At 46.2% G+C, this 27546-nt stretch overlaps 1 protein-coding gene across 1 annotated transcript in view; it reads left to right on the top strand.

Moving 5' to 3' along the window:
• The window catches only part of RPS6KB1 (ribosomal protein S6 kinase B1), a 350261-nt gene that overhangs the window by 176451 nt on the left and 146264 nt on the right, over positions 1 to 27546 (top strand). The window contains exon 9 of the mRNA XM_086954940.1: positions 2685 to 2775. Coding sequence (XP_086811066.1) covers positions 2685 to 2775 — 91 coding nt within the window. The remainder of the gene's footprint in view (positions 1 to 2684; positions 2776 to 27546) is intronic.

Raw genomic sequence — 27546 nt, 5'->3', positions numbered from 1 at the left:
TCGCAACAAAGCTGTATAAGAGAGACTCCCAGAACAATGCAGCTGTTCCACGAACTTGGATTCACAGTAAATCTTTCCAAGTCCCATCTCCAGCCCTCCAACACACAAGCGTATTCGGGAGCCACTCTGGCCTACCCAAATACGGCCAGAATCTGCAACATACAGACTCTACTCTGCCAGTTCCAGCCTCAACACTCATTGCCAGCTCGAGTGTTCAAGCAGTTACTGGGGATGATGGCGTCTTGCATCCTATTAGTCCCTTTCGCAAGACTTCAAATGCATCCCAATTAGGAATGCTTAGCACATAAGTGGAACCAGTCTCCGGGTCAGTTATCAGATCTTGTGTTGGTGGACGGCCGCACTCGTCGCTCTCTGCAGTGGTAGAATCCACAAAACTTCTCCAAAGGGCGGCCCTTCATCGCCCGGTTCCACAGACCGTGCTAACAGCAGACGCATCGCTCACTGGTTTGGGAGCTCATCTCCAAACTCACACAATTGAGGGCATGTGGAGCCTCCAGCAAAAGCAGCTTCACATAAATCATCTAGAGCGTCTAGCGATTTTTCTAGTGCTCAAAGGCTTTCAAGTTCATCTAGTAGGCAAAGCTGTCCTGATACTTTCAGACAACATGACAGTAATGTACTACATACCGAAACAGGGGGGGGACACATTCTCTCCAGCTGTCACAACTAGCACAGACCATCTGGAGGTGGGCCATATGTCTCAAAATGTATCTACTTGCAGAACACCTTCCAGGAGTAGACCACCAAAAAGCAGATCTGCTCAGTCGACAGACAACAGATCCATGAGTGGGAACTCCACCCTTGAGTTCGCCTCCCATTCTTTCAGATCTTGGGCTTCCCAGACATAGATCTGTTCGCCACACACCTAAACGCAAAATGCCCAAGCTTAGCATCCAGGTATCCACACCCATTGTCCAGAGGCAATGCACTATGGATTAATTGGTCAGGGATATTTGCCTACACTTTTCCGCCTCTCCAACTCATTCCATGAGTGGTTCGAACGATCAGTCAGGTGTCCCTGACCCTAATCCTAGTTGCTCCTACATGGGCCCGTCAACCCTGGTTCACCACCCTGTTGGAGCCCTCGGTAGTGCCTCACTAAAAGCTACATTTTATACCCAATCTTCTCACGCAGAGCCGTTGAGAAATAAGACATCCATATCCCAGTTATCTCCACCTGGTGATCTGGCACCCGAAGTCTTAGAGTTTGGCTACCTCAATTTTTCGCCAGATTGCATGAACATTATCAAAGAGGCTAGATGTCCTACCACAAGGGCTTTCTATTCCGCAGATTGGATGCAATTTGTGATTTATTGTAACAACAATCAAATCAACCCCCTGATGTTTCAGTTCAAAAAACGATATGCTATTTACTGCATCTACAGCATTCAAATGTAGTGTAAACATCTGTACGCTTACATCTAGCTGCAATAGCCGCATACCTTCAAAATAGCCATCTGTCTCTCTTCAAATTGCCTGTCATTAAGGCATTTTTAGAAGGACTTAAGACTCATTCCCCCAAGACTTCTACCTGCTCCAGGGTAGAATCTCAATATTGTCCTCACCAGACTGATGGGTCCACCCTTAGAGCCATTGGACAGATGTGAGCTGCAATTTCTCACTTGGAAGATATCTTTCCTCATAGCGATCACATCACTGAGGAGAGTAGGTGAGATACAGGCACTTACATAGAGGCACCACTTTTACAAGTACACCAAAACAAAGTGTTTCTTCGGACTAACCCTACATTTCTACCCAAGGTGATTTCTGCCTTGCATATCAAACGATTTATTGAGCTGCCTGTGTTCTTCCCTCAACCATATTATGTAGCAGAACGTGCTCCACACACCTTAGATGTTAAAAGAGCATTACATAGAAAGGACAAACCCTTTCCGTAAGACGAAACAACTCTTTGTGGCATTTGCTCCACCTCATAAAGGCAATCCCATATCAAAATCAGGTATTGCACTGTGGATAGTCAAATGCATTCAGATATTTTATGCAAAAGCAAAACTAACATTAACAATTCCCCCCTAAAGTGCACTCCAAGCACAAACTAGGGGCTTCTATGGCTTTCTTAGAAAATATCCCCATAGATGACATCTGCAAAGCTGCAACATGGTCTACACCTCACACATTCACAAAACACTATTGTGTAGATGTGTTAGCAAGATAGAAAGCTAGAAAGCTAGTGTGGGCCAAGCAGTTTTACGTACACTATTGCAAACCACTGCAACAGCTAAAGGTTTGCTAACGCTTTGGGAGATTACTGCTATAAAGTCTATGCAAAGCATAGGATGTACAGCTCACATGCCTCAAAAGGTAAATGCTACTTACCCAGTATGCATCTGTTCTTGGCACATGCTCCCACACTCCTCCATTGGAACCTATACCTGTTGCAGTGATATTTTATTTAGATACATACACATGGACATCTCTATTCTATTAGTCGTACTAACTCCATTATCACCCTCTGCGGGAAAACAGTCTAACAATGGAGACAATGCCCATGCTCCTATCACTGAAAGGAGGAGTCACCTACCTTATGACTGCACACACACACACACCACTATAAAATTCATCATTGTGCTCAGCATTTGTCATCATTTGCATGGAGTATTTCCTTTGTAGGGCCCATTCTAAATGTGTATTTCTCTTACTAGGGCACCTGAGATCTTGATGAGGAGTGGCCATAATCGAGCTGTGGACTGGTGGAGTCTGGGAGCATTGATGTATGACATGCTGACTGGAGCAGTAGGTGCACATTTCATAAACTTGCTATGTTCAACTAAGCTGTATTGATGCTTTGTACATTGAGAAAGCAGGAATTAGTTACCTCACTGGTCGTTATGCTGGCCCATGACTATATGTATTCACACTTTGTAGTGTGGCGCTAAAACACAGTTTACAGCATTGTTTTGATGCAGGACTCGAGTGTCAGCTGATTAACAATTAGCTGATCAGTTTCATCCAAAGTACTGGAAATTAATGGTAGCAGTGAGTGCCACTTACATAAAAGGCACTAGTCAGATTATTTAAAATTGTTTCCATCTGTGCCTATGCAAGCCAAGTGCTGTATATCAAATAAGATTAATTTTATACAAAAGAAGTTGTCACTGATTTGAGTGTAGTCATCTTACTCCCTCTGATCCCAAATGGGGACTCCTTTAGTCCTAGAATCGTTTTTGTGATCATGTTGATTTAGTGTAATTGTCAGGCTATCTAATTGAATGGTCTAGCCAACAAATCAGATGTAGACTTGAACGACGAATACTTTATGGATTGGTGCGGTTGTGAGCTAAGTTTGCAGTGTTACCTGGGTTAGATTCAGGAATGTAGTGAACACACAAAGAGTTCAGTGTAGTTTAATTTTTCATTCCGATTAACAAGAAGTGGAAAGCAGACATTGTGTGTTTGAAATACTTCTAGTATTACTGATAGCAGTATTCTTTATAGCCAATAAGGCCAAGTGTAATTTTGAAGACATCCATACTGCCATTCCTAATCATTTTTCAAAATGTATGTTCAAGGCATGTGTGCTGTAGCTACACATGCTTTGCATACTCCTGTCATCTAGTGTTGGGTCTGGATGTTTGCAAGTTTTTCTTAGAAGTCATCTTTTTCCAGTCACAAGGTAAGGTGACTCCTCTTTTCTGTGACAATGCGCGTGGGCATCGACTCCATTGTTAGGTTGTTGTCTTTCCACCCTCTGGTTCAGACTTGTATTGCAGCGCTCTGATTCGAAACAGTAAGTCGGGATTCCTTCGGTTCGCTATTTATTCACTTACCCTTGTCTGTATTGTTTTCGATTACATTTCCACCTTCTGTGTGTCGAATTTCTGCAAAATGATTTAATAAAAAAACTCCAGCCATTACCTTTGGGCCTAGCTCGTTCCTTCTATCCACTGCCACTAGAAAATCCATCATCGAGTCTTCTACGATGAAACGGACGCCATTTAAATTATTTCCACTGTGCCATTCCAAATACCCGCGCACAGACCTTGATAAGGTCTTTAACATCTGTCTCTCCCTGGAACATAAAGAGGAAGATTGCAATGCTTGTCTGTTGTTCTGATCCAAAAAGACACTGCGGGTTTGTCTGGCTCGATGAAGAGACCTGCAGAGGCATAGTATTGGACATCCCTGATATCTTCGGAGAAGATATCGAACAAGAAGAGATGCAAGAATCTGCAGTGGGAGAGGCCTTCCCTGTCCAGGACTCATATTCCGGGTTGGAGATCGAACTGGTGTACCATGACATTCCAGCTGTACAGGGTGCCGTGAGTAACAAAGCCCCTCTGCCCACCAAACCCACTCCAACTAAACAAAAGGCTATTGGGCCACCACTGCCAACAGGCCATGGTTGGCCACTGTACGCACTGAGACTCTGATTCCAACGCTCCGTCTTCTGGCTCTGCACCAAAACAGTAAGTCAAGCCTTCCGGCTTGTGCTCGAGTCGAGATGATACCCCTTCGGTTCAGAAACATTCTATATCCAAAGATAAAATTAAGAAATTCAGCACGGCACTGAAACCTAAAGAAGGTCCATTAAAGCCACCAGAGCTTATATTAGGGACAATTAAATAACAGCTGGATTCAAAGCAGAAGAAAAAAAATCCTATAAATCCTGACACCAGCCACATTACAACAAAAGGAGAATGAACACTGAATAGAAGATTCTCCTCAAAAGGAAAAAGGACATGGCCACTGGTCCTATTAATATCCCTCAGACACCACCACCTTCTTCACCAGTACCTATTATACCAGCTTTACACAACACCACCAGGTTCTACAAATACAAATCCTGATATAGTAGATGATGATGACACTTATAATCAGCCACCACCTGATCCGTGGGACAACTACAATATAGATCCACCTGGAGACACAGATCCAGATCTATATCCAGCTAAACCTTCCCCTCATGATGACAATACTGCATATCAGGAGTTAATTGCTAAGGCAGCCACTTACCATGGGGTGACTTTACATAAAGAAGCCCTAAAGAGGATTTCCTTTTGAAGCCTTGGGAAACACACACAGAACATCACAATCCTTGCCTATGTAAAAATTTATGATGAGGCATGCTGACAATATTGAATAGGATCCAGTTAGAGCACGTATCCTAACACCTACGGTGGACAAAAAATATAAACCCCCTCCATCTGACCCTGTTTTTATTAAGGGTCAGTTGCCTTTAGATTCTTTAGTAGTTTCCTTCGCCCGTAAAAGGGCATATTCACAATCCTCAGGGGAGGCACCACGTTCTGATGAAGAATAAACATTAATAGGTGCCTCAGAAAAGAGTAGCCGCTTAGTCATCCAATCATTTGTGCATAACCAATACAAAAGGCTGCTTGGCTAGATAAGATGGGGCACACTGGGATTAGATGGTAGAACTAGTACAATATCTCCCAGAAGAACACAAGAAAATGGTGCAAGAAATAGTGCAAGAAGGCAAGCTTATCTCCAATGTATCTATCATATGTGTGTTAGATGCTGCAGATCCTCCAGCTAGAGGAGTCCATGCTAGCATTCTACTCAGGAGACATGCATGCTCAGAATTTCTGGTTTCAAACCAGAGGTTCAACAAACTTTTCTTAATGCACCATTTGATAAGGAACACCTCTTTGGGCCTCGGACCAGTCGTTGGTGAAAACGCAAAAAGATACAGATGTGGCAAAATCAATGGGAGCAATTCTGTCCCTTACTAGAGGTTACCTTTATCACGCCTACAGAGGGGCCTCCAAGACTAATACCACAGATGCCAGCGCATCTTTGTATAAGACAAATCTAATCTTCTCCCTCTTGAGGATTCTATAAAGGAAGAGATAGGGGTACACCAACACGCACCTCTCCATCCACTAACAAACAGTGACTTGATATCACTTCCCCCCCGATCATTCATCACCTGTCGGGGGAACATTACAACAGTTTCTTGCCATTTGGAAATCAAGAACAGAGAAATGGGTGTTGGACGTTATTCAACAATGTTATTGCCTGAAGCAAGCCTCCCAACACTCCACCTCGTATTCACAAACAAAAGCTATAGAACCCGTCCCATTACAGCAAGGATCAGGGGTATATTCACTATACCTCCTAATTTCCAAAAACGACAGTCCATTAAGGCCAGTCTTGGATCTCATGCCATTAATCCTATACTTATTATCAGAACACTTACATATGTTCACACTGCAACAAGTACTTCCACTTTTACAGGAAGGGGACTTTCTCAACACTAGACTTAAAGGACGCATACTTTCAGATCCCCATTCACCCTGCACATTGCAAATACCTCAGATTTGTGATAGGAAAAAATAATTATCAGTTCAAAGTAGTTCTATTCGCAGTAAAGACTGCACCCAGAGTGTTCACCAATTGCCTTGCACATCTACGAAGACAACAAATCCATGTTTTCCCATACCTAGACGATTGGCTCATAAAAGCCAACACACATCCCAAGTGTGTGCCTCACACACAAATCACCATAAACCTTCTACATCAGTTAGGATTTACAGTCCATTCACAAAAATCCCATCTTCAACCTACTCAAATACAACCATATCTAGGAGCAATTTTTAACACTCAAATGGCACTAGCATATCCCAATGCAGCCAGGATTCCCAATTAATTTTCAAGCATTGTTACTCCAGTTTCAAAACAACCAGTATGTGCCAGTCAGAACATTCATGCAGCTGCTGGGCATTACCATAGTGCCTCATGCAAGACTAACCATGCGTCCTCTACTAGAATGCTTAGAATGTCAGTGGAATCAATCACAGGGTCAGCTAACAGATCTAGTTTTGGTAGACAGCTGCACTCATCACTCTCTGCAGTGGTGGAACCCTCAAAATGTATCAAAAGCACAGCCCTTTATCAACCCTATTCCACAAGTCGTGCTCACATCGGACGCATCTCACAGGCTGGAGAGCACATTTACAACATTTAACAGTTCAAGGTCTTTCGGATACCACCCAACAGAACCATCACATCAACTACCTAGAACTTCAAGCAGTTCAGCTAGCATTAAAAGCATTTCTTCCTCATCTGAAAGTTGTCCTAGTCCAAACAGACAATATGACAACAATGTAATGTACAAATAACAGGTGGGTGTGGTGGCACACTCTTTGCTGCTGTCACACCTCTCAGACTATTTGGCTTTGGGCAATTCATCCCAAGATCCAACTCCTGGCAGAACACCTTCAAGGGACAGGCAACATCTTTGCCCTTTTCCTCAGCAGAATGAGACAAGTACATGATTGGGAAATTCAACCACAAATTCTCCTTCTGTACTTCCAAAAATGGGTATTCCCACAAATAGACCTCTTTGCCACAGCAGAGAACTCAAGATGCCCAGACGTCTCCCTCAGGTTCCCACACCCTCTATCCAAAGGCAATGCCCTGTGGCTCAACGGGTCAGGGATATTTGCTTATGCTTTTCCTCCTCTCCCTCTCCTTCCATTTCTGGTTCGAAAACTCAGCCAGACATCTCACACGATTGTGGTGGCCCCCACATGGGCTTGTCAGACATGGTTCATCACACTATTAGAACTCTCAATAGTTCCACACCAGAAGCTTCACATAACTTCAAATGTTATCACGATAACCGTGGAAAAATCAGATATCCAGACCCCAAGGAACCCAACCTAACAATTTGGTTCCTGAAGTCAGAGTTTGGATATTTAAACCTACCACCAGATTGTGTGACAATTCTTAAGGAAGCAAGAAAGCCAACCACTAGAGCATGTTATGTAGCAAAGTAGAAAAGGTTTGTGCTATATAACACAATTGATAAACAAGATGCATCTATACAAAATATTATTTATCTTTTGCATCTACAATGTACAGGCCTTGCCTACACATCCATTCGATTACACCATGCAGCAGTAGCTGCAGATCTTCAAAAACAGACAACTCTTATCCCTATTCAAAGTTCCAGTAATTAAATCCTTTATGGAAGGCCTTAAAAAAAACACTAATAAACACCGCTGGGTATGGGCTCCCAAGCAGCAAGGCCAAGCCACAGCCTTATGTATACAATAGAAAGATTATTACAAGGCTGCCCCAAAAAAGGGGAAGACTTCTCCGAGCACTGCAATGAAGACTGGACAAGTCTTATGTACTTAGATAATTTAATAAAGTTTTTTCAAACACGAGTGATTTACTGTGTCTTTTTTCCAATATCAACTCATTGTTTTCATGGTTGCAGTGATATCAAACATAATGTCCAATGCATATATCATCAAATGCATATGTTATCAACATTCACGTGTCCCAATGCATTTCGGGCTATCCTTCAGCCCTTCATCAGGGGATTACTCTACAAGAAGAAGAAAGGACATGGCTATCAGCCGGAACTCAGAATAATGGTATAATAATAAGTACGGGTTGAACAACATGCATGAAGTGACTTTACGCCAGTCATTGTGAAAAGGCTCTGGTATCTATAAGCAAACATGTGTTTGTTAGAAAAACGTCGGTGAGAGACGGTAATGTGAAGATAAAAACGTACTATATGGTAGTGTGGCGGGTCAAAGGGTGTCTCCTCAAGTTTCTGACATAAAACGTGGTGCTGGACTTGGTATGGACCAGTGAGTTACATACTTTTTTGATGTTACGCTTGCATAACAAACTTTGTTTGCAAATTCCGCCATAAGTGCGCTGGGGATGCTCAGACGTGGGTCCCAGGCACTCCACACCACTGGAGTCAAGCTAGCCGGGCTGATGAGAGGTGTTACCTCGAAACCGGTCCGGTCCTCTGATGCTTGATTCCGTTCTGGGAAGGACATGGCTTTTGTAGTTCGGACTGGACTTTTCCCATGGGGCACAGGGTCAGAGCTGATTTGCATATCGCCATTGTCTAACCCAGGGTGGTGTGGAGTGCAAAAAAACGATGGATTTGGGCCCAGATCTTTGGACTGGGGTGAATGTGTGACATTGATCCACATTCGGTCCATCACCTGTTTTGTTTGCAAATTCCGCCATAAGTGCGCTGAGGATGCTCAGACGTGGGTCCCAGGCACTCCACACCACTGGAGTCAAGCTAGCCGGGCTGATGAGAGGTGTTACCTCAAACGGTCCGGTCCTCGGATGCTTGATTCCGTTCTGGGAAGGACATGGCTTTTGTAGTTCGGACTGGACTGTTCCCATGGGGCACAGGGTCAGAGCTGATTTGCATATCGCCATTGTCTAACCCAGGGAGGTATGGAGTGCAAAAAAACGATGGATTTGGGCCCAGATCTTTGGACTGGGGTGAATGTGTGACATTGATCCACATTCGGTCCATCACCTGTTTTGTTTGCAAATTCCACCATAAGTGCGCTGGGGATGCTCAGACGTGGGTCCCAGGCACTCCACACCACTGGAGTCAAGCTAGCCGGGCTGATGAGAGGTGTTACCTCGAAACCGGACCGGTCCTCGGATGCTTGATTCCGTTCTGGGAAGGACATGGCTTTTGTAGTTCGGACTGGACTGTTCCCATGGGGCACAGGGTCAGAGCTCATTTGCATATCACCATTGTCTAACCCAGGGTGGTGTGGAGTGCAAAAAACGATGGATTTGGGCCCAGATCTTTGGACTGGGTGAATGTGTGACATTGATCCACATTCGGTCCATCACCTGTTTTGTTTGCAAATTCCGCCATAAGTGCGCTGGGGATGCTCAGACGTGGGTCCCAGGCACTCCACACCACTGGAGTCAAGCTAGCCGGGCTGATGAGAGGTGTTACCTCGAATCCGGTCCTCAGATGCTTGATTCCGTTCTGGGAAGGACATGGCTTTTGTTGTTCGGACTGGACTGTTCCCATGGGGCACAGGGTCAGAGCTGATTTGCATATCGCCCATGTCTAACCCAGGGTGGTGTGGAGTGCAAAAAAACGATGGATTTGGGCCCAGATCTTTGGACTGGGGTGAATGTGTGACATTGATCCACATTCGGTCCATCACCTGTTTTGTTTGCATAACAAACGGGATCACTGTTTCTGATCACCCCGTTTCTTGGTATATCTGTTCACCGCGTTCTTTGTCACGATTTTTGGAATTCATGCTTTTATGTCGCACGTCGTTTCGTTAGAACCAGCACCACGTTTTATGTCAAACTTGGGGAGACCCCTTTTGACCCGCCACATACCTCCTAGAGCACATTCTACTCACAAAATAGGGGCATCTACTGCCTTTTTAGGTAACATTCCCATAGCTGACATATGCAAAGCAGCTCTATGGTCTACACCACGCACATTTACCAAACATTATTTTGTGGATGTGTTAGCAAGTCAGCAAATTAATGTAAGACGAGCGGTGCTAGAAACACTTTATCAAGCCACTGCAACACCCACTGGTTAGCCACCGCTTTGGGAGAATACTACTATACACTCTATGCAAAGCATGTGTATCTACAGTGCACACGCCTCGAATGGATTGTTACTGAACCTGTAAGCATCTGTTCTTGGCATGTAGAGCTGTAGATTCACATGCGGCCTTCCTTCTCCCCAGACAACTATGATTGTTGCAGTTATTATTCCCATTACATATGTAGGGACATCTCTTTACTACACATAGTTACTCCATTTTCACTCTCTTGTGGGAAAACAATCTATAGTGAAGTCGATGCCCAGGCGCATTACCACCGAAAGGGGTGGGCACTTTACCTTGTGACTGGACAAGAATGCTTTGAAGAAAAAAAACTTTTAAACATCTAGACCCAACACTAGATGGCAAGAGTATGGAAAGCATGTGGATCTACAGCTCTACGTGCCATTAACAGATGCTCACACAGAAAGTAGCATAATCCGTTCAAGGCATGTGTGCTGATTGACTCCTACCTACCCCCGAAATAACCCAGCTGCTTCCCCCTCTCCCATAGCCTCTGTTAGAAGCCGGCGTTACCGCGTGCACCGTTGTCAAGTGCGCGACCCTCACCCTCAGCTGCCCACCCCTCCCCGCGTTAGGCCAAGAAAGTTCACCGTCCGAGACAGCCCTGCTCTCCCCCTAAGTAGCTTGACACGAGCAGCCAGGCTTATCTCCAAGGCACGAGTGTTCAGTATGTGTAACCACGCCCACAGCAATCCCAATGATGTCACCACAAATGGACTCCACACGAGTTTGTATAAAATTAGTATACTTTATACAGAAAGATATATGAAATGACCACACAATACAACTTCCACACATATACAATGGGTAATATTGTTTGCGGTGGGTTGGGCGGTTCTAATCCCCAACCACCGCTTCTAACCAACAGTTACGCTGACTTAACCGATCTCAACAGGTTAGGTACGTCGTATCATTAGAATCACACACGTTGCAAAATACAAGAAATACTGCACTACTTAACAAGCGTCACAATCATGTACTAAGTCAACACAAGATAATGCAACTCGGTTCGCTACCAGCATGCCCTGTTCAGGCAAGAAATACAGCAATGCGTCACGCTGCAATTACGTACAGTGCGATAGGAAGACAATGCAATGCATATCGCCTCCAGCATTCCCTGTGCAAAGAAGGAATAAGGTAATGATTCACAGTGCTATTCAGTACAGTGCAGTAAACGACCAATGCAGTGCGCTACGCTAGGATCCTGTATCCTGCAAGAGAAACCGAACTTAGTGCGTCGAGCCTTAACCCCTGAGTTTAAGCACCACTATTGTCAGATGTTGTCCAATAGTTCGATAGCAGCAAATATGCAAAGTGTTATACGGCTGTTTTTAGAAGTTATGCGATCAGTTGCCACGATGACACCCAAGTTCCACTTTGGTCCCTGGCCTCTGTACTGGCCGAGATCTGGGCCGAAGCAACAGGCGCACACAGCTGCCAGCAGCAAGAGGCCTGGAAAGTGTCCCTCCGAGCCCGCACCGCGCCCCAGGTGATGATCCACTTTACCTGGGGGGGGGGGGGCGCAACACCACTTTCCTATCCTGCAGGAGCAGATTGGCCTCACTCCAGAACCTTGTCACTATGGGCAAGTCTCGCTCAGACCAGTAGTTTAGCTCCTGCGGGGCAGCCCGTCCGGGCTGCCAATGTTCAGATCAAACTCCTTCCACTAAGCTTTCCACACAGCAATGGTGCCACCCCACGTTGTCTTTGAGGGCCCGATCACTTGGCCCTCCACTCCAACGCTGTTAGAACTTCTTCGCTCCCCGGTGCTCACCGCTGCCCGGTACTCTTCACCAGCACCTCCGGTGGCACCTTCGACACGCCCCCCCCTGCGAGTCTAAGACTCACTCCGCCTCCGATGACTAGGCGCACCTCACTACGCCTCAGCTGGCCCCTTGACATGCATCATTTGCGTCCGTGTCTTGCTCCATCTCCGGCTGCACACTATCTTCAGGCACTCTCCTCTAGTGCTGCAACTGCACCCCCACACACACCCTGGAGACCCACCTCGTTTCTTGGTGTGCACACAATGATCCAGGCACTCTAAACTAACGCCCTGGTCGCACCAAGACACGCACACTGTGCGTCGGAGTCTCACCTCTCCTCCTGGTGCACACGAGGTACCAGGTGCTCCCCACTTACGCCCTGGATGCCCCACCACACGCTGACCAGCGTGTCGGAGACTCACTCCTCCTTAGTGCCCACGATGTCCCAGCACTCCTCACTAGTGGCTGGACGACACTGGGACACGCACTTCCTGTGCGTCCCGAATCTCTGCTCTCTTCCAGGATAACCACAATCCACAGGTGCTCCAACACCTGTAGCCGCAGCAAGACTCTCACCCTGCCCGTCATAGTCTTGATTCGCTTCGGGTGCCCACGATCACCATAGGCACCACTTTGGAAGTCTCAATGCAAGCGATCTCTATTTATCGAGATCGACCCTCTGTGCACAACCGTAGATTTCACAGTGTTGCGATTGTGAAACTGTATGATCAATTATTTCAAAAATTGTACCACAAAGTTTGGCATCGAAATGCGTTTTTATTTTTCAAAAATTCATTCATTCATTCATAATGATTATTTGTCCAACATCGCTGTTTAACTCCCATATTCCACATGAATCAAACTGATTTGAAAGAAATATTCCCAATGCATTTCGTGCACTTGAGTGCACTTCTTCAGGTGAATCTAGATTTAATCAAAAATAAATTAATATGAGTTCCACTCCATGTGCAATAATCGATTCATAAACATTGTCAATCGTTTTAACCATATAAACTAAATATCTGTGTGTCAGTCTATTGCATGTCAACCTAGTTTCAATAAAGCAATGTGTTTATCAAAGATGAGAATATATATATATGACGATTTAGAAAGGCATAATAAATAGCGTGTTTTGTATGACTTGACTTTACGCTTGGTGATTCTGCTGATAACATCTTACTAACTCCAATTGTAAAATGACTGCGTAATATTATCAACCAGAGGATGTCTTGTTTTTACATTTAGTTAACACTGTGACAGTGCGCTTTGAACAGTCCTATTTTAAGCATTATCCATGTGCTATGACATGACTTATTGTTGTTGCAATCGCTAAAGATCTCTAAGTTATGTGTACCAGGGACAATCTAGCTATCCATTTCATACATGGAGATTCTGTGTTAATAATATCGAGATCCTCACTTCGAATCGAAGATGGCTATCTGACTATCCTATCAAACACCGCATCGTACTGTTTTACATTAACTAATCAATGGCAGTGTGGTTCAATAAATTCAATCTTCATATTCTTTTCGTTTCAAGACAATTGTATTGCAGCGGTTCGGTAACAGTGCGGTTCAATGGTTCCGGTTATCAAAACGTGATTCGTGATCTACTGTGTTATTGATGGGTAGAAATTATAATGTTCTAACTGTCTTAAATTCTAAGTTTTAATAGCATTTTTTTCAGGCTTACCTCTGTCAGTTTGTCCTGATTTTATTAGAATTCATGACGGTTCCTCAAACATTAGCACGCAGTCATCGTCGGGTTTACAAATAGTATATAGCGGTCATGTGACTGCTTGAGTGTGGGGGCCATCCTAAAAGGTGTTGCGATGTGATGAAAGACTAAACTGTGTGTGTCCAATATACGGAACGAGTGCTAACTTACTACGAGAGTTTAGAACTAACTAAAATTTACCTCACGTGTAGTTAATGTGTAGTTTCTAACAGAAAACTATTATTATCCAGTATTAGGGGTGTCTTTCATAGATTCACATACCTGAATCATTCCCCGTCGTCGAGACGGGAGCCTCCGGTACATAGAAAAGTAATGTCCTATAGACATACATAGAGAAAAATAGGCCTAAGGGCCTCACCTTAGTAGCCTATCCTTGTCATTATGTTAAAAGGACCAAACTCTTAGAGCCAGCCAATCAGCTATCACCTCCCTCTAGAACCTTCCTGACAGGAGCCTCAGTCTCTCATATTTTCTACCGCACGTTGTGCTAGGGAGTCTCCAGCCTGAGTTCTCCTCAGGATCTCTTCAAAACCAACTTGTTCACTTTTAAAAGTGAGTTCTTTCTTCAAAATCTCGAACAGGATTACTTCAAGCCATTTATCACTGCAGTAAGTGATTTATTTCTTCAAAATTCTGGCATGTCTGAATCCCAGAAGAAAGCCCTTTTCAGGGCCTGCTCTTCATGTGGGAAGAAAAGGCTACATGTTGAAGACAAGCATTTACCTATGCTTATATTGCCTTTATCCTGACCACATACCTAGAGACTGTAAGATATGTAGGTCTGTCTCTAACAAGACCTTGTGGGACAGAGAAGGTAGCCTGCTCATCTGGCTGGACAGGCTTAAAAAGAGGGAAAATGTGGAATCCTCAGAGGGAAGCTTTTCAATGACCGACGAGTGCATCGTTGACTAGCGCATCGTCGACGAAGGCATCGTCGACGAAGAAAATAGCGTTTACGGAGGCACCGTCGACGAGGGTACCGTCGACGGGGGAATCGTCGTCGGCATTGGTCATTACTGAGCCGTGGAAGAAATCCAAGCTGATAGAAACGTCGTATTTGACCCTACCACCGTTGACAACACCAGAGACGACGGCAGGGGCTCCTGCAAAAGGTTCTGTGTCTGGCAAACTGACCAAGAAGCAGATTACACCAGAAACAACGTCACCAAGTAAGGTGCAAATTCATTTGCCTACGGACATTCTCCAGAGTGAGGAATCTGAAGAAGAACTCCTGGATCAGGCTAATTCCCTTTCAGACCTTCACGTGAAATGTCAGAGTACGGACGAAGAACAGGATGAGATGAGCTACCAGGAACACTCTTTCCAAGCTCATGTTCGCACAAAGGTCACCCCGATGGTATGCCTTCCCGATTCAATTGTAAATGACCTTAAATACCTTATCCAGGACTACAAACAGCGTTTCCCGGAAACACCGGCAACTGAGACATGGGGCCCGACGCCTGCTACAAATACACCAGCGGCAGCCCCAAAACAGACACGGCCAACTACTCAGGTCCGCCATGAGAAAGTGCCACCTCAGGTGATAGAATCATCAGATGAGGAGGCTGAAGAAATGGAAGAGGGGGTAGACCAAGAAGACCAGACGGATCACGAAGAGGAGGAAGAGTATGTGGCATCTTCCCCAGCTTCACCCCAACCGCGCCAGGCAGATTCACCGCCAGTGGACATTGGCGGTTTCCATAGAATAGTGGCAAGAGCAGCGAAGCGATTTCATATGGTGATGGAATCAACCGAGGCAGAGTGCTTCTTATATGACTTCAAGGAGCAAACAAAGAAGACAACGAAGTCTATCCCAATAATAGACTTTCTCTGGGATCAGGGAAAGAAACTGATGCTGGCCTCTGTACCTGCGGTTGTTCCACGCCTGGATAAAAAATACAAGGCTCCTTAATGGGCACCCGAAACCGGATTCGGTCGTAACCCAGGCGGCCCAAAAGAATTCTTGCAACCCTTCCTCTCCTCTGTCAGCCCCACCGGACAAGGAAGGCAGGAAGTTGGACACAATCGATAAAAGGTTTACAACGACATCGGCCATGACCATCAAGGTGGCCAACTCCATAGCCCTGTTAGGGCGATATAACCGCCAGCTTTGGGAAGATATAGTCCCATATATAGCGGAACTGCCAGACACAGTTCAGGAGGAGGTCAAGGCACTGCTTACAGAGGGTCAAACCTCTGCAGCTGAGATCATTGATTGTGCCATAGATGTAGCCATGACGGGCTTTCGACAACTAGCTGGGGCAGCAGTCCTGCGCCATCAGGGATGGCTTAAGGCAACATCATTCAGACAAGAGGTACAGACGAAGGTGCTGGACATGCCCTTCGACGGCCAACACCTTTTCGGGGACAAGATTGACGAGGCGCTCCAAGCAATCAAGAAAGACACTGATCCTGCTAGAGCACTTGGTACTTTGCAGGCAAGGAACCAGTCCTTTCGAGGCAACAAATCCAGGGGCCAGTCCTCCTACAGGGGATCCTATCAAAATAGGTCCCCGTATTCCTACCAGAAAAAATCCCAGTACCAACAGAAGCAGCAACAAGGTCGTCAGACTTCTTATGGGAGATCAAACTTCAGGGGCAAAAACCTGAAGAAGAGCACTGGCGGACGCCAGTGACCAATTACTCCAGCAAGTCCAGCAACTATATCCCTCGTTAAAGATTGGAGGAAAATTTACCCATTTCTTAGGTAATTGGCATCTCATCACCACAGATCGGTGGGTGCTCCAATTAATAAGATTCGGCCATTCCCTGGAATTCACCACCGTCCCACCTGCAACCCCTCCCCGCAGGCTTCCGCACAAACATCTACGCCTGCTGCTCCAGGAAATATCTGCGATGTTGAAGAAAGGAGCGATGAGCGAGTTCCATCGTCTCAAACAGGGAAAGGATTCTATTCCCGCTTCTTTCTTATATGCAAGAAGGAGAAAAAGTGGAGGCCCATACTAGACCTCAGGGCACTCAACTCTTTCCTGAAGAGTCAGTTGTTCAGGATGGTGACGATCCAAGAAATACTAGGCATACTGGAAATAGGAGATTTTATGACATCTTTGGATCTCCAGGATGCCTACTACCACATCCCGATACTCAAGGGGCACAGACAATTCCTGAGATTCGAGGTGGCAGGACAGCACTACCAATTCTAAGGCCTACCGTTTGGCCTCAAATCCGCAACGCGGATTTTCACCAAGTGCCTTTCACCTGTGGCAGCTTTCCTGCGTCAAATGGGTCACCAAGTCTTCCCCTACCTCGACGACTGGCTGGTAAAGGCACCTTCAGCTGCAGGCGCGACCGAATCCTCTAACGCCTGCACCAATCTCTTTCAGCAGCTAGGATTGACTCTCAATCACGAGAAATCCTGCATGACCCCAACAAGAAACATCACCTTCCTCGGGGCGACCTTGAACACGGAATGCGCAAGGGCATTTCCTTCAAAGGAAAGGAAAAACAAAATAATATCTCTGGCCACGGCTGTGGCATCAAAGAAGTCCCTAAGAGTTCGAACATACAAATCACTCCTTGGAATGATGTCTTCTTGTATACTCCTCATCCCTCACTGCAGACTCAGGATGCGCCCATTGCAAGAAGCCCTCACGAACCAATGGACACAGAGTACAGGTTCTTTCGAAGACATTGTGAAGATAACACCACAAATATCCAAGAGCCTGGAATGGTGGAGAAATCACTAGAATTTGTCTATAGGACTGCCATTCCTACTTCCAGCAGCACCTCTGGGGATCACCACGGATGCATCCCTAGAAGGCTGGGGAGCTGTCCTCCAGGACCTCCAAATAAGCGGCAAATGGACAAATCAGGAGAAGCAACTCCATATCAATCTTCTGGAACTGAGGGCTGTGTATCTGGCACTACAAGCCTTTTTACCACGCATCCAGAACTCCCAGGTGCTAGTCAGAACGGACAACACCACAACGATGCACTATCTCAACAAACAGGGAGGAACGCGTTCGCTCACTCTATCACGTGAATCGCAAAAGGTCTGGAACTGGCTTGTACTCCATGGGATCACGCTCAGGGCGGACTATGTCCCAGGCAAGGACAACACCATTGCGGACGCCCTAAGCAGACAGAAATCCCTCTCCCACGAATGGGAGCTCGACAAGAGTACGCTGGATCACATATTCTCAGAATGGGGAGTCCCAGGAATCGACCTGTTTGCCACCAAGGAGAACGCCAAATGCCCAAACTACGCAAGCTGGCGTCCCCAACCAATGTCACTCGGAAATGCTTTTTCCATCGGTTGGTTCAGCGTATTTGCGTACGCTTTTCCACCATTTCCGATGATTCTCAGGGTTCTCAGGAAGATGAAGGCGGAGCCTTGTACCCTGATCCTAATTGCCCCGTTCTGGCCGAGGCAGCACTGGTTCTCGGATCTTAATCGCCTCCATCAGGACAGCGATTCGTCTGAAGCAGCACCCGAACCTGCTGACAATGTCCAACGGGCAGGTGCAACACCCGAACCTGCAATCGCTCAGGTTATCGGCCTGGCTCCTGAGCACAGAGAGATCTGTCATCTAAACATCCCGCAGGAATGCAGGGACGTGCTGGCAAAAGCAAGAGCGGACAGTACCAACAAAACGTACTCTCTAAAATGGAAACAATTCTGCATATGGTGTTTAGAGAAAGGCCTGAGACCACTCCATATCACACCCGAAAAGATATTGCCATATCTACTGCACTTGGCACAGTCAGGATTGGCGCACGCATCCATAAAGGTGCATTTGGCGGCCATTTCACGATTCACCAGGACTTACAAGGGACCGTCTCTTTGGTCCAATAGACTTATCAAGCAGTTCCTAACGGGACTATATAGATCCTTCCCAAGACCTAGAAGGGTCCCACCGACATGGCACCTCAATTTAGTCCTCAACCAACTCATGAAGCACCCTTTTGAGCCCATTCATCGAGCATCCATCAAGTACATCTCATGGAAGACTGCTCTGCTGCTCGCTCTAACATCTGCCAGGAGAGTCAGCGAGCTACAGGCTCTATCCATTCAGGAACCATTCATACAGTTCAAACAGGACAGGGTGGTGCTAAGGACAAATCTAAGTTCATACCGAAAGTGCCTTCAGACTTTCACCTTAATGAACCGATGGTTCTACGTTCCTTCTTTGCAAACCCTACCACCGCAGCAGAAAGGACGCTACACTCCTTGGACCTCAAAAGGTGTCTAAAGTTTTACATAGACAAGACAATTTACATTTACATTTACATTTACATCTCCTCAGCGATAGCATTCTGCCATGACAGGGCCGGATGACCTCTGAGTGCTAACGTTAAAGCGCATTCCACCAGAGCGATGTCCACATCAGCAGCGTTGTTCGCTGGAGTGCCGATTTTGGACATATGTAGAGCGGCGACGTGGAAGTCACCGCACACCTTCTCCAGACACTACTGCCTGGATGCTGAACTTATGAAGGATGCAGCAGTGGGCCAGGCGGTGCTTCGCCATCTATTCCAGTGAGGTGAGCCTTCCAACATCCCGCCATCCTGGTATGCACATCTCTTGCTGTTATGATATATTGATGTATGCTAATGTTTCAAAGTTGCATGGTAATATGTGTATTATCTAAAATGACTATATGGCATGATTACATCAGAAATGTGCATAATGTATTGCTGACTACTCTGATTCAGGCATGTGAATCTATGAAAGACACCCCTAATACTGGATAAGAAACGCGTTACTTACCTGTAACAGCAGTTATCCAGTATTGGTGTCTTTCATAGATTCACATGCAACCCTCCCGCCTCCCCTGGAAGGACTCACGTTTCTCTCTAACTGTATTACGCCTACCTAGCTTGGTGCGTACGAAAATCTGAGAGACTGAGGCTCCTGTCAGGAAGGTTCTAGAGGGAGGTGATAGCTGATTGGCTGGCTCTAAGAGTTTAGTCCTTTTTACATAAGGACATGGATAGGCTACTTAGGTGAGGCCCTTAGGCCTATTTTTCTCTACGTATGTCTATAGGACATTACTTTTCTATGTACCGGGGGCTCCCGTCTTGACGACGGGGAATGATTCAGGCATGTGAATCTATGAAAGACCCCAATACTGGATAACTGCTGTTACAGGTAAGTAACGCGTTTCTTATCGATCGTTTGTCAAATGACTTGAAGGAAAATAGAAAACGGACTAGCGGTCATGTGACTGCTTGAGTGTGGGGGCCATCTTAAAAGGTGTTGCGATGTGATGAAATACTAAACTATATGTGTGTCCAATATACAGAACAAGTGCTAACAACTTGCTACGAGAGTTTAGCACGGACTAAAAGTTTCCTCGCGTGTAGTTGATGTGTAGTTTCTAACGGGAAGCGATAGTTATCGATGGTTTATCATTAAATGGCTTGAAGCAAAATAGAAAACGAACTAGCGTTCATGTGATCGTTAGTTGAGTATGGGGGCCATCTTACAATGAGTGTGTTCAATATGTGAATAGCAAAAAACTATTCCTCTTGTGTATCAGAAGATATGCCCAATATGTTACATGAATATAATTCCCAAGTGTAGTGTAACATCATCGTATATCACATCATCATTATAAAACCAAGTAGATTATCAGCCTTCAAAAATGGTGAGAATCAAAGAAAACCAAGCATATGTCAACGTAAAGATAAGTTATAAATAGCATACAAATTCTAAGCGGTCATTCAGTCCATTAGGTTTCATCGAGTCCATCATATATATCCAACTAACCTAAAGAACTGAATTACCGCTTAGAATTTGCATGCTATTTATAACTTATCATCTTTACGTTGACATATGCTTGGCTTTCTTTGATTCTCACCATTTTTGATGGGATAGTCAAATAGCCATCTTCGATTCGAAGTGAGGATCTCGATATTATTAACCCAAAATCTCCATGTATGAAATGGATAGCTATATTGTCCCTGGTACACATAACGTAGAGATCTTTAGCGATTGCAGCAACAATAAGTCATGTCACAGCACAGGGATAATGCTTAAAATAGGACTGTTCAAAGCGCACTGTCACAGTATTACCTAAATGTAAAAACAATACACCCTCTGGTTGATATTACGCAGTCATTTTACAATTGGAGTTAGTAAGATGTTATCAGCAGAATCACCAAGCGTAAAGTCAAGTCATACAAAACACGCTATTTATTATGCCTTTCTAAATCGTCATATATATATATATTATCTCATCTTTGATAAACACATTGCTTTATTGAAACTGTTGACACTCAATAGACTGACACACCGATATATTTGGTTGATATGGTTAAAATGATTGACATAATGTTTATTAATCGATTATTGCACACGGAGTGGAACTCATTTTAACTTCAATTTTGATTAAATCTATATTCCCCCGAAGAAGGGCACTCAAGTGCATGAAATGCATTGGGAATATTTCTTTCAAATCAGTTTGAATCATGTGGAATATATGAATTAAACTGAGACATTGGACAAATAATCATTATAAATGAATGAATTTTTTAAAAAAACAAACGCTTTTCGTTGCTAAACTTTGTGGTACAATTTTTGAACTAATTGATCATACAGATTCACAATCGCAACACTGCGAAATCTACGGTTGTGCACAGAGGGTCGATCTCTATGAATAGAGATAGCTTCCATTGTGATTATGATAAACACTCCACTAGTCAGAGAGTGATACCTCTTGAGCACACGACAAAAAACCCCTTCGGAGGTCTCCGGCTGCCACGACAAGGTCCCACCACCTCGCCACTTGAGACTCCCTGGAAAATTTTATGTTCCTGTGTTTCTGAACAGGGAGCTGACTCACCTCGGGCCCTTGGGGTACAGGACGCAGCACACAGCAAAGTCCTGAAGGAGGGGACACAACCCACTGCAGCGCCCCTTCAGTCTCTCCTCGGTCAAGAGCTACAAACTGCCCGCAAGCCCCAGATCACGAAGCAAGGGTCAAGTGTCTCCCGCAGCCTATTCAGAAACACTTCCTGAGGCAGAGGTTTTCTTCCAGATCGCGGACAGGTCAAAGTAGCCAGAGACTCAACCAGTCCACGGCGTCTTCTAATCGCTGCCAGCACTTCTCTGAATGATACCGAGACTGTTCCCGACAACATCATCAACATAACCAAAGTCTTGGGGTTACAGTTCTTCTAGTTATACCCCTCATTGTCTTTGAAATTTCCTTGTGCTCAGGGGTCCCCGACTCCTTTAATCAGTCTTGCATATCTGCCCTCCAGTGTCACCGTCCTCTCTTTGATACTGGGGGCCTGGATCTTTAATCACTCAAAGGGAGATTGGTCTACTGTTTTATGGCTCTGACCCAGGCCTCTTCACCTCTCAAAGCCTCTCCTCCCTGCTCCAGGTGCAGGGCAGCCTGGCGCCATCTCCACCCCTCCCCTGTGGCACAACCTCTTTCAGCCTTTCTCACCACTCCCAGATCCAGGCAGGCAATTCACATTCTGCTGAGACACACAAAAAGGTCTAAAGCACAAACTCAGCCATTTTCTCAAACAGTGGTTTCTAGACACAGAGCAACAAAACCATATACCCAAAAAGATGTGTTATGACGCTGTGAGTCCAGACATACCAAACTTTTCTGTTCCATTTCCAATTTTTGGGAAACTAGGCTAACAATCCTACACCCAGCCTCCCCCATTCTGTCCTATTGGCAGGATGGTCTTTCACCTGGGAAAATGAAATGGAGTATTTTCCACGGTCAGGGCCTTACACCCACACTGGCACCGGTCCTGCCTTTTACCTACACTGCACCCTACCTAGGGGTTACTCAGTACGTCCTACAGGGGTGCCCCATGTGTATGCAAAAGGTAAAGTCAGGCCTGACAAGTGGTAGCACTTGTCAGGACAACATGGTAATTTAGCTTCTCATCCAGGGGATACTCATCAATAGTCATAATCTATGAATAATCCCCGCCCATGTGCGGGATCCCGGAGCATATAGAAAATATATATAAATATATATGTATAAATATGTGAAACATATAATTGAAGCCTAAAAAACATTTTCTAACTGGCAAAAGTGCCGCAAAATTACATAAATTAGTATACATACAGTAGTACCCTTCCAAACCCTAAGGAAGAAAGAGCAGAAAACATTTGTATACAACAATGCTTTATTGCCATAGGAAAACCTGTAATTGCAGGCATTTGCCAGTAGGCTGCAGTAGAGTATAAAGCAAACAGAGAAAACTGACACCTGGCCTTTAAGGCATTAGAGTAGGGGTACCGTGCCTTTAAGACCTGAAGGCAACCCCCTGCTCCCATGATGCACCACAGGTGACAGTTGGGTCAGTTCTTTTTTCCGGCTCCTTCTGTGAGGATCCTGGAGCTTGAGCTCTTCAGTTTTCAACTGAAATTGGTTTTTTTGAGAGAGTTTTCTCAAATTATTCGACATTTTTTGAATAAATAAGGCTTCTTATTTATTTTTCTGTGGTAACCCATAGGAATTTCCTGTCAGAATGCCTGCTCTTTTTAGGAAATGTCCTTGTGACAAAAAGATGGCTCTGAATGATCCACACTCTGTGTGTATTGTGTGTCTTCCATCTTCACACATTCCTGATCAGTGCCATCATTGTAGAAAATGTAAAAGTCGGACTCTTCGCGACAGGGAGAGGATTCGACTTCATGCCATGCAGGAGATGGACAAGAGTCACCAGGTGGGTGCTTCCTCAGCCCCTAGATCGTCTCCTACAAGCAAGCATGCCCAAAAACGGCGTCATTCCACCTCTCCTGGCTCCAGAAAGAGGAATGAAGGTCGAAGATCTCCGTCGACGTCGAGGACGCCGTCGAAAAGGCCCAGATCATCTTCACGACGTCGAAGATCTCCGCCGCAGTCAAGTAAAACGGCGTCGAGGCACCATGCTTCGGGCTCGAAGTCCATGGCTGCTGCTACTTCTAAGTCTCCGTCGACGTCGAGGCTTCCGTCGACGTCGAGACACTCTCCGCCACCCCGGGAGGGATCGGCGTCGAGAGTTAGGACGGCATCTAGGTCGCCGCTGGCAAGCGGGCCGCCGTCGTGAGGGACTGTCAGATCCCATCCTTCGACGTCAAGGAGGTCGACGCCGAGGCGACGTCAGGAAAGGTTGACGCGACGTCGAGGAAGGTCATCGTCGAGACGACGTCGAGCAACGTCGTCGACTCGACGTCATGAAGTGCCTCTACCTGATCGACGTCGAGGAAGATCGACGTCGAGGTCTCCGGATCGACGTCGAGGCTCTGTCGGCCTCTTCACGGCGTGATTCAAGACACCGCTCAACGCCGTTAGTCAACCAGACCTCTTCGACGTCGAGGATTTCGCCGTCGAGGGATAAAGTGACTGCAGAGGTGGAGTCACCGGGTTCAAAGTCTTCAGGAGGAAAATCGTCATCTCCTGGCTTGAACATTGTGCAGGTTTCTCCAGAATCTACGCCCAAATCAGGGGACAGCTTGATTTCTCATCCTCAAGGGGCTGTATCTGGACAGAGTAGTCCGGGCTCTGACTACTCCCGTACATATTCCCCTTCTAAGGCGAAGACTCCAGCTAGATCTCCTCTGAGCCCCAGGAGGTCACCCAGACCGAGATCGCGAGTTAGATCACGTTCTCCAGTGCGGTCAAAGACACCTGCCAGATCCAAATCTCCAGTCAGGCCAAGACCAAGATCCAAATCTCCAGTCAGGCCAAGACCAAGATCCAAATCTCCAGTCAGGCCAAGACCAAGGTCTCCATCAAGACATCGGTCTAGATCTAGGGACAGTCACAACAGGAATCGTGACAGGTCCCATAGGAGGCGGCGTACAAGGTCTTCCACAAGGTCGTCATCAACTAGGTCTTCTTACCGAGATTATTCTCCGACCTATTCCTCTACGCCACCTTCCCGAGTCTCTCCAATTGATGATCTCGCGACTTTCTCAGATGTATTAGTCAGAGGAGCAACAAAGCTTAATATCACGCCGAACACTCCAGTGGTTCCCTCTTCTGTGATTTTTGATACCCTCCGTCATCGTACAGCGCCCAGACCTCTGCTTCCCCTGGTCCCTGGCCTCCTAGAACCAGCTATGGCTACATTCCTCACACCAGCAGTGGTGGGATCTGTTCCATCTCGAATAGCCAAAAAGTATAAGGCCCCTGCAGAGGATCCCTTGTTCCTCAGATCGGATCCTCCTGCGGATTCTATCATTGTGGCGGCTGCCATGAAGTCCCATGCAGGCTCTACGTCTTCCTCAGTACCACCTGAAAAAGATAGCAAGCTTATGGACTCTTTTGGAAGGAAGGTATGCAACACCTCTTCTTCCTTTATGAAGGTGGCGAGTGCCTCTGCCTTACTTGGAAGGTACGACAGGTCTCTTTGGGACTCTATGACTCGTTTTATAGACAAGCTCCCCAAGGAAGATCGCCAAGATTTTCTGGAGACTTTGCAGGAGGGAAGCCTGGTAGCTAATCAAGTTATTAGCGCCGCAGTTGATGCCTCTGATCTTGCAGCTCATGGCTACTCAAGTGGCATTTGTTCCCGTCGTTCAGCCTGGCTCCGCCTGACAGGGCTCAAACCAGATGCCCAGAAGAAGATTTTGAATTTGCCCTTCAATGGGAAATCTCTGTTTGGTCCACACACGGAGGACGAAATGTCCAAAATGAAAGCTGAAATGGACACCGTCAAAGCTGTGGGATTAGAAAAGCGCAAGGAGTTCTAGAAACTCTTTCGCCAAGGTGACCAGAAGGCCTTCCAACAGAGGGTTCAAACCCCTCAGTGGCAGACCCAGTCGCAATAGAAGACGCAGGTCCAGCAGCGTCGTCCTGGCAGAGGAAGAGGTGGCAATACCAGACAGCAGTTCAACTCAAAACAACCTCCTAAGCCCTGAGCCATTGCTTCCTCCAAGTCTGTTCACCACTCCGGTGGGAGGGAGTGTTTCTCAACATCTGACAGAGTGGCAATCCATTACAAAAGACAAATGGGTGCTGAGTATTGTGCAGCATGGTTACTTGCTGAAGTTCAAATCCCCTCCTCCTCAGCTGTTTCCCCAGTTGCAACATCTTCCACGTTACAAGACTCAATTGCTAAAAGACGAAGTCTCCGTCCTTCTAGAGAAAATGGCCATAGAAGAGGTTCCCTTAATTCACAGAAATCAAGGAGTGTACTCACGATATTTCCTGGTTCAAAAACGAGGATCTGTCAAAGAATACAGACCCATTCTAGATCTCCGAAGGTTAAACAAGTTCATACGAAAAGAAAAGTCCCGTATGCTTGCCCTGCACCAGATCTTCCCACACCTACACCAGGGGGACTGGATGTGTGCCATCGACTTGCACGACGCCTACTTCCACATACCAGTGTCCATCAAACATCGGAAGTTTCTAAGATTTCAGATCGGACGTCGTCACTACCAATATCGAGTACTGCCGTTTGGCCTGAAATCTGCACCTCTGACATTCTCAAAATGCATGGCGGTGGTGGCTGCTTTTCTCCGCAAAAGAAAGATCTTCGTCTATCCATATCTAGACGATTGGTTGTTGAAGAGCTCCACTCTGTCTCTGCTTCAGAACCATCTCTCGTTCTGCCTCAAACTGATGAACTCGTTGGGTCATCACGTCAATCTGAAGAAATCAGTTCTCAACCCTTCCCAGCGGATCCACTACCTGGGTGCTTCTCTGGACTCACTTCAGGCAAGCGTGTGTCCTTCGGAAGAGAGGTTGTCATCTATGCTTCTGAAGGCTCTCCTTCTTCTGGACAATCAGGCCCCAACAGCCAGAGAAGTGTCCTCTCTGCTGGGATCGATGGCATCATGCATTTACATTGTGCCCAATGCTCGCCTTCACATGAGACCTCTGCAACAAGCCCTCGAGGATCAGTGGTCTCAAAGATCGGATCAGTGGGAAGACCGAGTCATGCTTCCTCAAGGAGCCAGGGACTTGATCAGATGGTGGTTGAAACGATCCAATCTTCTACGAGGAGTTACGTTTCATCGTCCTCCTCCGTCTCAGTCGATTGTCACGGATGCCTCCCTCCAAGGCTGGGGTGCTCACATGGACCAACTCCAAGTTCAAGGCCTTTGGTCCGAGATAGAGCAAGGCTACCATATAAACTTCCTGGAGCTGCGAGCAGTCCATCTTGCTCTCAAGTCTCTTTATCCCGCCCTGCGCACCAAACACCTCCAGATTCAGATGGACAACACAACAACTATGTTCTATCTGAACAAGCAGGGAGGCACAAGGTCAAGAGTCTTGTCTCTGGAAGCACAAGCCATCTGGCACTGGCTCCTAGCAAGAGGCCTGTCCGTCGTGACAGTTCATCTACCAGGAATTCAAAACGTCCAAGCAGACTGCCTCAGCAGAATCTTCGTCAAAGCGCACGATTGGGTGCTCAATGAGGAAGTGGCTCAAGAAGTTTTTCAGTGTTGGGGCGTACCAGATGTAGACCTGTTCGCAGACGCGGACAACGCAAAATGCCCCGTCTTCGCGTCCAGGTTCCCCCAACAGGGATCACTGGGGAATGGCCTTTTGATCAGCTGGTCTCAAACTTTACTCTACGCCTTTCCCCCCCTGCCTCTGATCCCGACAGTGATCCAGAAGTTCTACAGGACCAACACCAGAATGATCCTGATAGCACCAGAGTGGCCACACCAGTGGTGGTACCCCGATCTCCTTCAGATGTCGGAAGTTCCTCACCGG

Source organism: Lissotriton vulgaris, chromosome 2_1 (genome assembly GCF_964263255.1).
Source record: "Lissotriton vulgaris chromosome 2_1, aLisVul1.2, whole genome shotgun sequence".
NCBI classification, from domain to species: Eukaryota; Metazoa; Chordata; class Amphibia; order Caudata; family Salamandridae; genus Lissotriton; species Lissotriton vulgaris.
This window is presented reverse-complemented; position numbering and strand designations above follow the sequence as displayed.